Source organism: Melospiza georgiana, unplaced genomic scaffold, assembly GCF_028018845.1.
Source record: "Melospiza georgiana isolate bMelGeo1 unplaced genomic scaffold, bMelGeo1.pri scaffold_29, whole genome shotgun sequence".
In the NCBI taxonomy this organism is placed as follows: domain Eukaryota; kingdom Metazoa; phylum Chordata; class Aves; order Passeriformes; family Passerellidae; genus Melospiza; species Melospiza georgiana.
The window spans coordinates 5,420,861-5,433,662 of record NW_026652215.1 but is presented as its reverse complement, the minus strand read 5'-3'; the positions used below and the strand labels follow the sequence as shown (position 1 = coordinate 5,433,662).

General features: G+C 50.1%; 1 protein-coding gene across 1 annotated transcript; it reads right to left on the bottom strand.

Moving 5' to 3' along the window:
* Nucleotides 1–7,934: 7,934 nt before the first annotated feature.
* Nucleotides 7,935–12,576, bottom strand: LOC131096398 (olfactory receptor 14J1-like; the record flags this gene model as incomplete). The annotated part of the gene is made up of 2 exons (XM_058044737.1): nucleotides 7,935–7,949; nucleotides 12,118–12,576. Coding segments are annotated over 2 exons (474 nt in total), but the record flags the coding sequence as incomplete, so codon positions are not given.
* Nucleotides 12,577–12,802: the final 226 nt, after the last annotated feature.

Genomic DNA, 12,802 nt, shown 5'->3' with positions numbered 1-12,802 from the left:
GCTGACACAGTGTGGGATACTAACACAGTCACCTTTTGGCCCAGCGTGAGCTTCCTGGCCTCTTCTATGTTAATTATCACTGTGGCCACTGCCCTCAGACAGCCTGGCCATCCTTTACTTACTTCATCCAATCGCTTGGAGAAGTAGGCCACAGCTCTCTTGTGTGGTCCCAACTGCTGTGCTAGGACTCCTAGGGCCATTCATGGGAAAATAGCCAGAATGGTTTTGACACATCTGGGAGACCTAAGGCTGGTACTCTCATCAGCTCCCGCTTCAGCCTCTTGAAGGCCCCTTCCGCCTCGGGAGTCCAAACTAGGACATTCTTGGTTTCCTTCAGCAAATCATACAGTGGTTTAGCGAGTATCCCATACTGATAGATCCATAGCCGACACCAACATGTCATCCCCAGAAAGGCGCGCAGGGCAAAATACTAGAAAATGGTTGGGGTCAATTAGAAACAGGACAGTTAGTGATACCAGGAAATGTGATGTGGCAGTTTGTGAAGGCAGAACATGAGAAGGCCCATTGGGGCCTAGATTCGCTTTACCAATATTTGCAGACCAGAATAGCAGGACCAAAATTATTTACTACTATAAAACACGTTACGTCCCAGTGTGAACGGTGTCTGAAGAACAACCCAAATACAGGAACCAAAGTACACCAAGGAGCCATAAACCGAGGTAAATTCCCAGGTGAGGTATGGCAAATTGATTTTTCTGAACTCCCAAGAAAAGGGGGGTTTCGGTACTTGTTGGTATTAACTGACACATTTTCTGGGTGGCCTGAAGCATTCCCCTGTAGGACAAATAAGGAAAGAGAGGTAACTAGAGTACTGTTGAATGAAATTATTCCACGGTTTGGGGTACCGAAGAGTATTTCTTCGGATCGAGGTACACATTTCTGTGCAAAAGTAGTGAGAGCAATAAGCAAAGCATTACAAATCAAATGGCAATTGCACACGCCCTACCGTCCACAGGCCAGTGGGCAAGTGGAAAAGATGAATCATCTTATCAAACAGCAAATTGCTAAAATATGCCAAGAGACTAATTTGCAGGGGTATCAAGCTTTGCCTATTGCTCTGCTGAGACTGAGAGTCAAGCCAAGATCGAAGGAAAAGTTAAGTCCTTTTGAAATTCTCTATGGTAGACCTTATGCTATGCAAGTTGTAAATGGGGATGTCATAGACCAGATCGGTAATCAATACATTTACGATTATGTAATTGCGGTGGGGAAACAGTTTGATAAGAATGCTACTGTGATGATCGAGCACCAACCTAAGCAACCTGATTGTAAATTGCATCCGTTTAACCCCGGTGATTGGGTGTATGTTAAGAATCTTTTAGGAAAACCCCTACAAGAAAAGTGGGAGGGACCTTTCCAAGTGCTGCTGACTACCTTCACCGCGGTTCGGATCAAGGAACGACCTACGTGGATCCACTATTCACGGGTCAAAAGAGCTCCGTGAAACAAACAAGAGGAGCTTAAACCTGCCCTAGATGTACAGACTTCTGAGTCAGCTGTCTCCGCAGGATCACGTGAGAATCCAACATAAACTAACATTGACTTTGCCAAAACCTTTATCTCTCATAGCAGAATTTAATGCCGAAGCTAGAGCTGCATTGCGTAGCACGCCAATACAGTGGATAGGGTGGGTTGGAACATACAGTCAACAAGGACCTGACCCACAGGACCCTATTCACGATCAGCCGTGTTTTGGGTGTGGGGAAAGAAATTGTGTGGGACTAATTGGATTTCTTTGTGGAGGTTGTGATAGAAAATTTTGGAACGTACAAAGTTGTTTACTGGACCTCCAATGTTATGAGTGTAGCTGCAAAGAAGCAAGGGAAAATGAAGACTATTTAGCCTTAGAGAAATTCGCCAACAGACCCATTTTAGAGGCTAGGGAATTGTTTGAAGCTCCCGAACAAATTGTATTAGGGTGGTGCCATTGGAAAGTACACCGCTGGTTACAATATTGTTTGAAACTTAGTCGTTCTAAGGTTTTATCGACCCGTTGCTATTCTTCTGTCCAACGACATCCACTAACAAGTGACCAAATTGGACCCTTTAAAAAACAAAGAGGTTTAGACACTGAACTAGAAAAGGTTATTTTACGGGTAGAACAAATTCACATCAAGCAACGAGAGCGCCAAAAGAAACAAAATTGACAGCCAGACATCATGACCCCGACTCCACCTCAAACCTTTACAACTCTGACCATTGGACTCTCGATAAGTATAGCTCTTCCCCAAGACCCTTCCCCAACAGACCCATGGTCTCAGGCACACCAGTGTATCCATCCAGAATTGGGAATGAGGAAACTCTATTTCGAGGTTTATGCCTTACGTAACAACCAGCCATTTCCAAGTGAAACATGGGAGCGGCTCTCCATGGTAGCGAACAAGGGAGACCAGATTCAGGTTGGGTGTCAAGAGCTTGACCCGGTAGAAGGACCGGTAGAAGGAAAAACGAGGCGACTAGTATTAACCATTCAACCCTCGAACCCAGACTCTGAAAATGACATAATCACCTATAGTCCAGTGAAGATGGGCAAGCCCACTATTTGGACTCAGCATAAGGGCCCAATTTCATGTCAGTGGGCCGATTTCAGGGGAGATCCACCCGGGTCCCAACCCCGGACCTCGGTAATTTATAGAGAGGATTCGCTTGGGGAACTACGTCCCCAAAACATAACCTATAACCCTCACCCCCTTCTCCATCTTCTGGGAGAAATTGTAGCATCTAGTGGCCCGAAGGAAGGGAAAGCACAGTGTGAGATGGCATTCAGATTAGATCAGGCAATGATGTTCACGTGTGAAAGGGAATCGAAGACACTGAAACAGGGTTCTTTCTTCCCTAAGCGTAATGGTGCATATGAGGTGGGCGTGATCCCATCGGATCCGGATGTAAACTCGACCCAAGAAACCACCCTACCAGTGGAATGTAAAGCAGTACATAACCTAACCTTTATAGGGCCTCAGGTGATAAGAAAATCTAATGAACTAAAATTATTGTTAGACCCCACTTATTCCCTGAAAAAGGTGCAAATGAACATTCACGCCAATATTACTTATTTGCAAAAGGATTGCCGACCATTTATACAGCAAAGCCTTAAGGGATGGAATGCATGGCTAGTGACAAGGTCTCATCACAAAAGAACAAAAAGAGATCTAAGTGGGTGGATTGGCACCGGATTTGGCATAGTAAACACAATAGATCAAGAGGTATTAGTAAACAAATTAAGTACCGTCACATCAAGCTTAGGAAAGCTTAAGATGCCCCTCAGTTCATCCATGCTTACATTAGCTGAAACACAATCACTAGTGGTGAAATTACTAACCATGGTAGCAAACCATACTGCAGAGGATTTTGTAAAGCTCGCTGACTACACAGGGGAACTTAGCAGAGACATTGCACTCGCTATCCAATGCTCTCAGACGCAACAATGGGTGCAATCAGTAGCGGCAGGAATAATGAGAGAAGGAACGTCAGGTATATTACCTCAAGAAATAAGGGAAACAATATTAAAGGACAATCATACTACACAATTTGAGAGGGACCATCAGGCTTGGTGGCAATTAGTGAACTTCACTTATGAGCCTCAACAAGAACACATTGAAGCTTATGTCCTCACCATTAGTGCGGCTGAGGAAAGAGCTATCTTTCCCATCCTCACCCTAGAGACAATACACCAAGATGTCATTGTCAGGCCAATAGACCATAACGTCTGGGCCAGTTATGATTACACCAAAAATAGGTGGCAATCGGTTAGCACAGAAGCATGTATCCCTAGAGGACAATTAGGCTATGTTTGCGAAAATGCTGTGGTAGAAGCCGAAGATTTATTCTTAGATGCTGAAAATAGTGTATGTACCTTAGAAATGCTTCCGCATGATAGAACACAATCACAAGTTTACTATATAGGAAATGGGTGTGCTTGCGTAAGGACGGCTTGTGACATCGTCACTATAGATAATTGCCAAGAAGAGACTAACTTTTGTGTATGCAACTTTGCCAAGATCGTAGGTTGTGATTTTCATTACACTGTCCCAATAACTACCCAACAGCTAATTAACGCAAATTTCAACCTATATCAAGAGATACCGAAATTACAAATAGGGATGGACGTCAAGATTCTCAAAGCAATGCTTGCACACCCTGAAGTAAAGAAATTGGTGCAAAAGGTGAATCAAACAACTAAACGAATGGTATGGCAGATCGAACACAATTCAGAGAGAATAAAGAATGTCCTGACCGAAGTAGAACAAGTAGGCCAGCATCACTGGTGGGACATCTTTACAGGATATTCCCCAACAGCTACACAGGTCTTCCATTACCTGGTGCACCCAATGCTAGTAGTAATTGTAGCTTTGTTATTACTAACTCTTATAAACATTTGTTTGTGGTGGAGACTCAGGAGCATAATGGAAAGGACCCAAATGATTTGGGCAATGGTACGAGCCTATCAACGTCCTGTGGGACCAGAACTTGACGAAAGAATTCGTAAGTTACAAGAAAAAGGGGGGAAATGAAGCCCTAAAGCAGATAGCCTTCCAGAAGTAATGGGTTAAAACATGGAATGAGAGGCATGTAAAGAAGGGCCTAGCAGTAGAACACACGGAGAAAGCACAGCACTAGGAAAACAGAGCAACAAATTAGATAAGAGGTAGAGCATCATGACAGGGGAAGAGATAGGTATAGGAGAAACTAATGGGCTAAGCAGGTTTAGAGCCAGCAATGTCGAAACGACCCTAAGGGTTTTGCCAAGCCACGGGATCTAGGCCAAATACACCGGGAATTGACCAAATTAGGAAAGGAGTTCAAAAGTTTAAAGAGGAAGACTCATCGGAAAGACCCCGTCTATGATGAAGGCAACAGGAACGACCACCTGAAAATTCCCCAAAAGAGATGTCTCCACCTACGCTCCGCCCACACTCCGCCTACACCACGCCCCATATGAATATGCATGATTATGTATCTGATCTGATGTAATCCTATACCCAAAAATGTATATAAGGCTTGCTTTTGCTATGTGAACTCAGAAATCCATTTTGTGATTTCTCCAACACGTCGCTAATAAAAATACCTCCTGCTTAATTGACTTAAGCTGAGTCTGATTAGGCAGTCACTCTGCCTGTTTGGGGCAAAATTTGGCATCAATGGAAAAGAGCAGCAGACCTGTGGAGCTGGCCAGAGCAAGCTGGACTCTTTCAGAAGGTACTGTTCATTTTTCTATCCCTGAGGATTCAGCCCTTCGTAGTCTGTGGCTGTTCGTATGGCAGACACATGCCTTGCCAGAAGAGATTCAATTCTCCCCTTCAGAGGAGAAACTTATTGCCCTCTGGAAACACTGGTGTAGAGAAGATGGGTTTTTTTTGTCAGAAACAGATCTCTATGGGTTCTTTAGATGGGCAAAGCTTTTTGGTTTCTTTACCAATATCCTGTATGCTTTAGATGCTTTTGTCTGGGAGTGCATGGACTCCATTTTCCAGTTTGTCTGGAGGCAGGGACGTGTCCTGCCTTCTATCTACCCAGCATTTATAAAGCTTTTCCCAGTTCTGAAACGCAGAGCAGCTCTTTTTCCATGGATTTCTAACTGTTATGGGCAACTCCGTTTCCACCATCCCTGGCAGAAGACCCGGTGGGGGAGGACATTCTGCTTCCCAGCCCCTCCTGCTTCACGGCGGGGGGGGGGGTGAAACTTCGCCGGGCGAAGAAGTTTTTTTTACTCTTTCTCCGGAGCATGCTCAGATGGAGCCTTCTCCTTCCCCCCCTTCTCCCCTGCAGGGGGGATGGGAGTGGACGCCGCTCAAGCCAGCGCCGGCCTCTCAGACTCCGCCTCCTTCACACATGGGGGCGGCACCGGTCTCTGAGGCTTCCTCCACGCCCCTGCCAGCGTCGTCACTCCAGGAGATCCCATCTCTGCCTCTCCAGGCGGTCCCACCCGCGGTTTCACCGGCCTCCCTGTCCCTGCCAGTGCCTGTGTCCGAGACTGAAGAAGAGACAGCACTTCCGGTCCCGGTTGAGCTGTTGCTAAGCAACAGCGATGCTCCACCGTCGCTTCTCCCGGCTCCGCTGCTGCCTTTGTGCGCTGCGACGGAGACTGCGACTGCACCTCCGCAGTGGACCCCAGAGTCAGCGGCAGAAAACGGTGCTGAACCCGCGGGACCCTCGGAGCAGCCCGCAGCTGCGCCTACACTCAGCGTGATTCCCTCCCCAGTTCCGGCTCCCCCCCCCGCTGCTTCCGCTGGCCGTCCCAGCGTCTCTGCCGTTGTCGGGGGCTCAGCCCTCTGTGTCGGCGTCAGAGACTGCCTTGGAACCGGCGGTTTGTTCGAGCCCGGACCATCCCGGACCGGCTGCCCCAGCAGCTGCCCTGGTGGGGGGTCTCTCCTTCTGTGGAGCGGGGGCTGCCCGCCAGCTGACTCTGGGGGCAGCCTGCCTGCTTGCGTTCAAGATCAGCATTCTCGGCGGGTTGGGGAGTGTTTGGTCGGTTGCTGTCCCATGGGGGCTGGCATCTCTGCCGCCCCTCTTGTGCCCTAGTGGCGAGGGGCAGGTGGGTTCTGCCGAGAGCCCTGCCTCTGATCCCCAGCCCGAAAGGGGTGTGGATGATGAAGCCATGGGGCGGATGGAAAATAAATCCGATGCACTGCAGAGGGAGATGGCACAGCTGGAGGAGACAGCTGGTTTGCTGTGGGAAACAAACATTTCCAGACCCCAGATGGGATTGCTGGGGAAGACTTCTATTTCCTCACTGCTGGCATGCCTCAGTGGTTTTGTGGAAAGGAAGCATCTCACTACCTGTGCTGCCATTGTGCTGGCAGCAGGGTTCAGGCCTGTGGGAATGCAGAGCCTTCCTTATTGGTTTGGCCTGGGCCGTTGGGCTCAGATAGTTCCTGGCCTGGCCCCACTGCGTGGCCTCCTTATGTATTTGGGGATTCTGGTTTGTCCTACTGGACCTGGTCCCCCTTTCCCCCTTTGTGATCCAGTTTTGGGGTTCCTGGTCCAGCATGGGCCAGGGCCCCCAGGGCTTTTCCTTCGCTGGCACTGCTCTGCTCGGCTGCTGCTCTTTTGTTTTTCAATTTAAAAAAAAAAAAATTTAAATTAAATAAAAAAGATTGAAAATAGCAGGCAGCAGCTCTGAAGCATTGAAGGGCCAGAAAGGACATTCCAAAGTTGTCCAAATTGTTTGAAATTGTTTGAAAATTGTGTTAAGATTGTCAATGGTTTTTTGAAAACTATTGATGGAACTCTTGCAGAAGTTTGTTTTCAGGGCCAAAAAGGACTCTCAGATATTCCAAGGGAACAACTTCGGCTCTTGGACTGTTCCTGAAACTCAGCTGCATGAACTTGAATTTTCTTTGCATTGGTTTTTTGCATTTTTCTTAGACTGTAGGATTGTTGTAGTGATTTGTTAGTTATTGTATATTCTACAGGTGAAGAAATTTCCTGTTCATTCCACATCAGCATTTTTCTTTTATTTTATACAATTTAGAAAGGTGGGATGTCACAGACATTTCTTTACAGAAATCCTTTCTTTCAGATTTCTGTGTCTTCTGGAGGCCAGAGGCCTCAGAAGACAAGGTAAACAATTATTATCAGATGCTGTGGAATGTAACAGGGGTTTCTTGATTGGCTCATTTTCTATGTTTATAATTAAGGGCCAATCACCAGTGCAAGCTAGGGGACTGAGATCTTGGGCAAAACTTTGTTATAGATTCTTTTTCTATCTATTCTTAGCCTAGCCTAGCAGCTCTGCAAACCTCTCTCTTTATTCTCTTTATTTAGCATAGTCATAATGTATTATATATGATATATAAATAAATTCAGCCTTCTTATCAAGAAACAAGATTCACCGCCTCTCTCTCACCACCAGCGACCCACTCAGGCGCTGTAATAATGGGGAGTGATGGGGATAATACAAGAGACAATTGGGTTCAACTGGGATCACACTAGAAGGAACAGGGATCAACTGGAACCATGCTGGGTCATACTTGGAGCAACTGAGATTGCACTGAGGGTGACTAGGAGTGGCCGTGAGTAACTGGGATCAGGCTGGAAGCAACTGAGGACAACTGGGACTAACTGGGAACTTGCTGGGAGTAACTGGAATACGCTGGGACTGATTGAAACCCAGTGATTTATTCCCAACGTAGTGGGGATAAATTGGAGCAACTGGAACCACACTGGATGATAATGGGAGCAGCAGTGCCCATGCTGGCATCTTACTAGAACTGACTGCCATCATTCTGGGAGTGACTGGAAAAGTATTAGGAGTATCTGAGAATGACTGCCATCCTACTGGAACCAGACTGAGAGTGACTGGAAAGGTGCTGGCTGTGACTGGAACCATGCTGGAGGTGACTGGGGTCCACACAGGAAGTGACAGGGAGTCACTCTGGGCAGGAATGGAATCCTACTGGGAGTGACTGGGTGGAACTGGGACTATTCTGGGAGCCACTGGGATTACAGCAGATGAGAATGGATCCTGACTGGGGGGTACTGGGAGCTACTGGGCCCATGCTGGGAGGAAAATGTGGACACATTGGGAGCAACTGGGATCAACTGGAGGATACTGCAACCATGCTAAGAGGACTAAGAACACAACTGGGGTAACTGGGACCACACTTTGGGCCACTGCCAGAATCTGGGATCATGCTGGAGGCAAGTGGGAGTAAGTGGGAAAGACTGGGATCATTCTCAGGTAACCAGAACCTCACTGGGGCAACTGGGATATGCTGGGAGTGTCTGTGACCATACTAGGGGCACTGGAACCACACAGCAAACAGCTGGGACCATGCTGGGGCCAACTGGAAGTGAGTGGGACAATGCTAAGAGGGACTGGGACTATTCTAGAGAAAACTGGGATCATACTGGGAGGAACTGGGAACAACTGGAACTATTCTGGCAGCAGCTGGGATCATAAGTGGGAGCAGCTGGGTCCATGCTGGCTGAGACTGGGATAACACTGTGGGTGACTGGAATCATACTGGGATTGACTGGGAGGTGCTATGGGCAACTGGAATTATGCTGAAAGCAACTGGGAGGAAGTGGGAGTCACTGGGAGCATGCTGGGGGCAACAGGGATGTACTGGGAGAGACTCGGAGTCATGAGGATCATACTGGGCACTACTGGGGTCCTGCTGGCATTGACAGGGAGCAACTGAGATCACACTGGGGGCCGCTGGCATCATACTGGGAGTGACTGGGATCCTCCTGGGATTATAGTGGGTGTCAATAGACCCTGACTGGGGGTTACTGGGAGCTACTAGGCCCATGCTGGGAGCTCCCTGAACACACACTGGGAGGAACTGGGAGCAACTGGGAATGACAGGATGCGTGCTGGTGACAACTGGGATGTCCTGGCAGTGACTGGGATAAAACTGGGGGCAGCTGAACCACACTGAGGTAACTGGGAGTGCCTGACAATGACTATGAGAATGTTCAAGGCCACTGGGATATTCTGGGAGTGCCTGAGACCATGCAGGTGTTGACTGGAACCACACCGGGAGCCACTGGGAATGTGCCGGGAGCCACCGGGAGCTGGGGGAACTGGGACCATGCTGGGGATACTGGGGGCAAGTGTGAGTGACTGGGGCCCTGCTGGGAGAAACTGGCATCATACTGGGAGTTACTGGGACTATACTATGGGCAACTGGTAGAACAGGGAACACACTGGATGAAAGTGGGAGCAGGTGGGAGCAACTGGGACCATGTTGGGGACAAATTGCATCATCATAGGGAATGTCTGGGAGTGCCTGGCCTCATACTGGGAAGAAGAGGGATCCTGCCAGGAGTGAGGGGAAGTGGACCAGGATCATACTGGGAGTGGCAAGGAAACTAGAAGCACATAGGGGCAGCAACTGAGCTCATGCTGAGAGCAGGGCTCCTGGACTATATAGATGCAGGGGCCAAACCCAAAAACGTGAGGTTTAATAAGTCCAAGTGCCAGGTCCTGCACTTTGGCCACAACATCACCTGCAGCTCTACAGGCTGGGGACAGAGTGGGTGGACAGCAGCCAGGCAGAAAGGGACCTGCAGGGACTGATGGACGGCAGGCTGGGCATGAGCCAGCAGTGTGCCCAGGTGGGCAAGAAGGCCAATGGCTCCTGGCCTGGATCAGGAATGCTGTGGCCAGCAGAGGCAGGGCAGGGAATGTTTCCCTGTGCTCAGCACTGCTTGGGTAGCACCTCGAGTGCTGTGTCCAGTTCTGGGCCCCCAATTTAGGAAGGCCATGGAGGGGCTGGAGTGTGTCAAGAGAAAGGGCAACAAGGCTGAGGAGGGGTCTGGAACAAAACTGCTCTGAGGAGTGGCTGAGGGAGCTGAGGTTGTTTGTCCTGGAGAAGAGGAGGCTCAGAGGACAAAAGGCAGTGCCAGGGCACAGGTTAGACATGATGATCTCCATGGCCTGTTCCACCCTTGCTGATTCTGGGATTCTCTGGAACCACCCTTAGAGCAGCTGCAGGATGAGTCCTGGGCCTCCTCTTCAGGAGCTCCAGCAGCCCAGGTCCCTCAGCTTCTCCTGCCGGCCCCAAAGCCCATCCTGTCAGTCCTGCCGAGCCTCTGCAGCTCCTCCTCACTGCCCAGAACAGGGAGCCCCAGAGCCAGACACAGCAGCCCAGATGTGTCCCCCTGGCCTGGGGTGCCTCTGGCAAGGGAGCAGCACAAGGCACTGCAGGAGCCTGCAGACAATTCCTGCAGCACCTGTAGGATGATCCTGCTGCCCAAGGGACGTTCCCATGGGGCCAAGTCAGGAACTGCCATGGGGAGTGGAGCCAGAGAGGAAGGAGCAAACAGGGTTGGGCTGTTTGCAGGAGAGGGAACAGGGCTGGGCAACAGAAAGAAATTTCTAGCAGGGCAAAGTAAAGAAAGCAAAGGTGAAGCCAAGGAAATGCTCAGGGCAGTTTTGGGGTGGCTGCCAGGCAGCCCTGGCTCTGAGCAACAGTGTCTGCAGTGGCACAGGAAACTCCCAGCTGATGGGAACAAACTTTCTGGCTGACTGCAGAGGCCAGGACAAAGCTGAGTGGTTTCCCTGGTGTCCCCCAGTCCTTGCTGGCCCCAGGGGCTGATGGCATTTGTGCTCACTCAAGTTCATGTCCCCACAGCAACAGCATGGGGGTGATCCTGCCTGCTGTGTGCAATGCAAACAGGGGCTGCTGAGCCAGTGCTGCTGTGTCTGTGCCTGCAAGGATGGGGCACCTGTGTGAGCTGGGGGAGAGGCCAGGGCTGCAGAGGGAGGATGTTGTTGGCAGCTCCATGAGGACGCTCTGGGACCCTGCCCTGGGCTGTCCAGTGCACTGGGGATGGATCAGCCCCTGCTCTGCTGCTCCTTCCCATCTGCCCCAGGGCCCTTGCAGAGCCCCAGCCCTGCTGTTTGCTCCCAGCCTGCCCATGGCCAGCCTGGGGCTGCTCATGGGGCTTTTCTGTGCTGAGCAGTGGCCTGGGCGTGTTCTTGAGATAGCCTGGGCAAGAAGCCTGGAGCTCCTAGGGTCTGGCCTGAGGGGTCAGCGCTGCCCCAGCAGTGCCCATGGCCTGTCCCTGCTGCAGCCCCGGCACTGCCACCCCCAGGACTGTGCCAGGCCACGAGAGCACTCAGGCCCTGCAGCAACACCAGGGCCACCAGGGCAGCAGGGCACGGCCACAGCAGCAGCACTGGCAAGACCAAGTGCTGCTGCTGCTGCTGGGCCCAGCTGCTGGGCCAGCACTGATCTGCCCCCAGCTCTGCACACAGACATTGCTGCTGCAGATCCAGAGAAGGCAACAAAAGGGCATCACTGCAGAAGACTCGGCTGGAACATCCTTTAGTTCCTTTAAGGCCACCGGGAGCGCAGCCCCTCATTGACACAGTGTGTGGCCACAAGGAAGTTGGAGAGAAATAAAATGAGAAATGGCAGAAAAAATGACATTTCTCTGTGGAAAATATGAAAAAAACACAAAGAATAATAACCTCCAAAATGAAACCAAGAAGAAGTTTCAAAGATTACTTTTATTACAAGTGATTTGCAAAGACTGGCCAGCAGTTTAATGTTCCTGAAAGCATTCAGTCATCAGTCTCCACACTGCAGCCTTGAGCTCCTGGTTCCTCAGGCTGTAGATGAGGGGGTTCAGGGCTGGAGGCACCACTGAGTACAGAACTGACAGGGCCAGATCCAGGGATGGGGAGGACATGGAGGGGGGCTTCAGATAGGAAAATGTACCAGTGCTTATGAACAAGGAGACCACGGCCAGGTGAGGGAGGCAGGTGGAAAAGGCTTTGAGCCGACCCTGCTCAGAGGGGATCCTCAGCACGGCCCTCAAGATCTGCACATAAGAGAAAACAATGAACACAAAACAGCCAAAAAACAGGAAAGCACTACCCATAAGAGGACCAAATTCCCTGAGGTATGATTTTGAGCAGGAGAGCTTGAGGATGTGTGGGATTTCACAGAAGAACTGGCCCAGGGCATTGCCGTGGCACAGGGACAGGGAAAATGTATTGGCTGTTTGCAGCAGAGCATTGAGAAAGCCACTGGCCCAGGCAGCTGCTGCCATGTGGGCACAAGCTCTGCTGTCCAGAAGGGTCCCGTAGTGCAGGGGTTTGCAGATGGATATGAAGCGGTCGTAGCACATGATGGTCAGGAGGGAAAACTCTGTTGTTGCACAAGAAACAAACAAAAAGACCTGCGCAGCCCATCCTGTGTAGGAGATGTCCCTGGTGTCCCAGAGGGAATTGTGCATGGCTTTGGGGACAGTGGTGCAGATGGAGCCCAGTTCAGTGAGGGCCAGGTTGAGCAGGAAGAAGAACATGGGCATGTGCAGCTGGTGG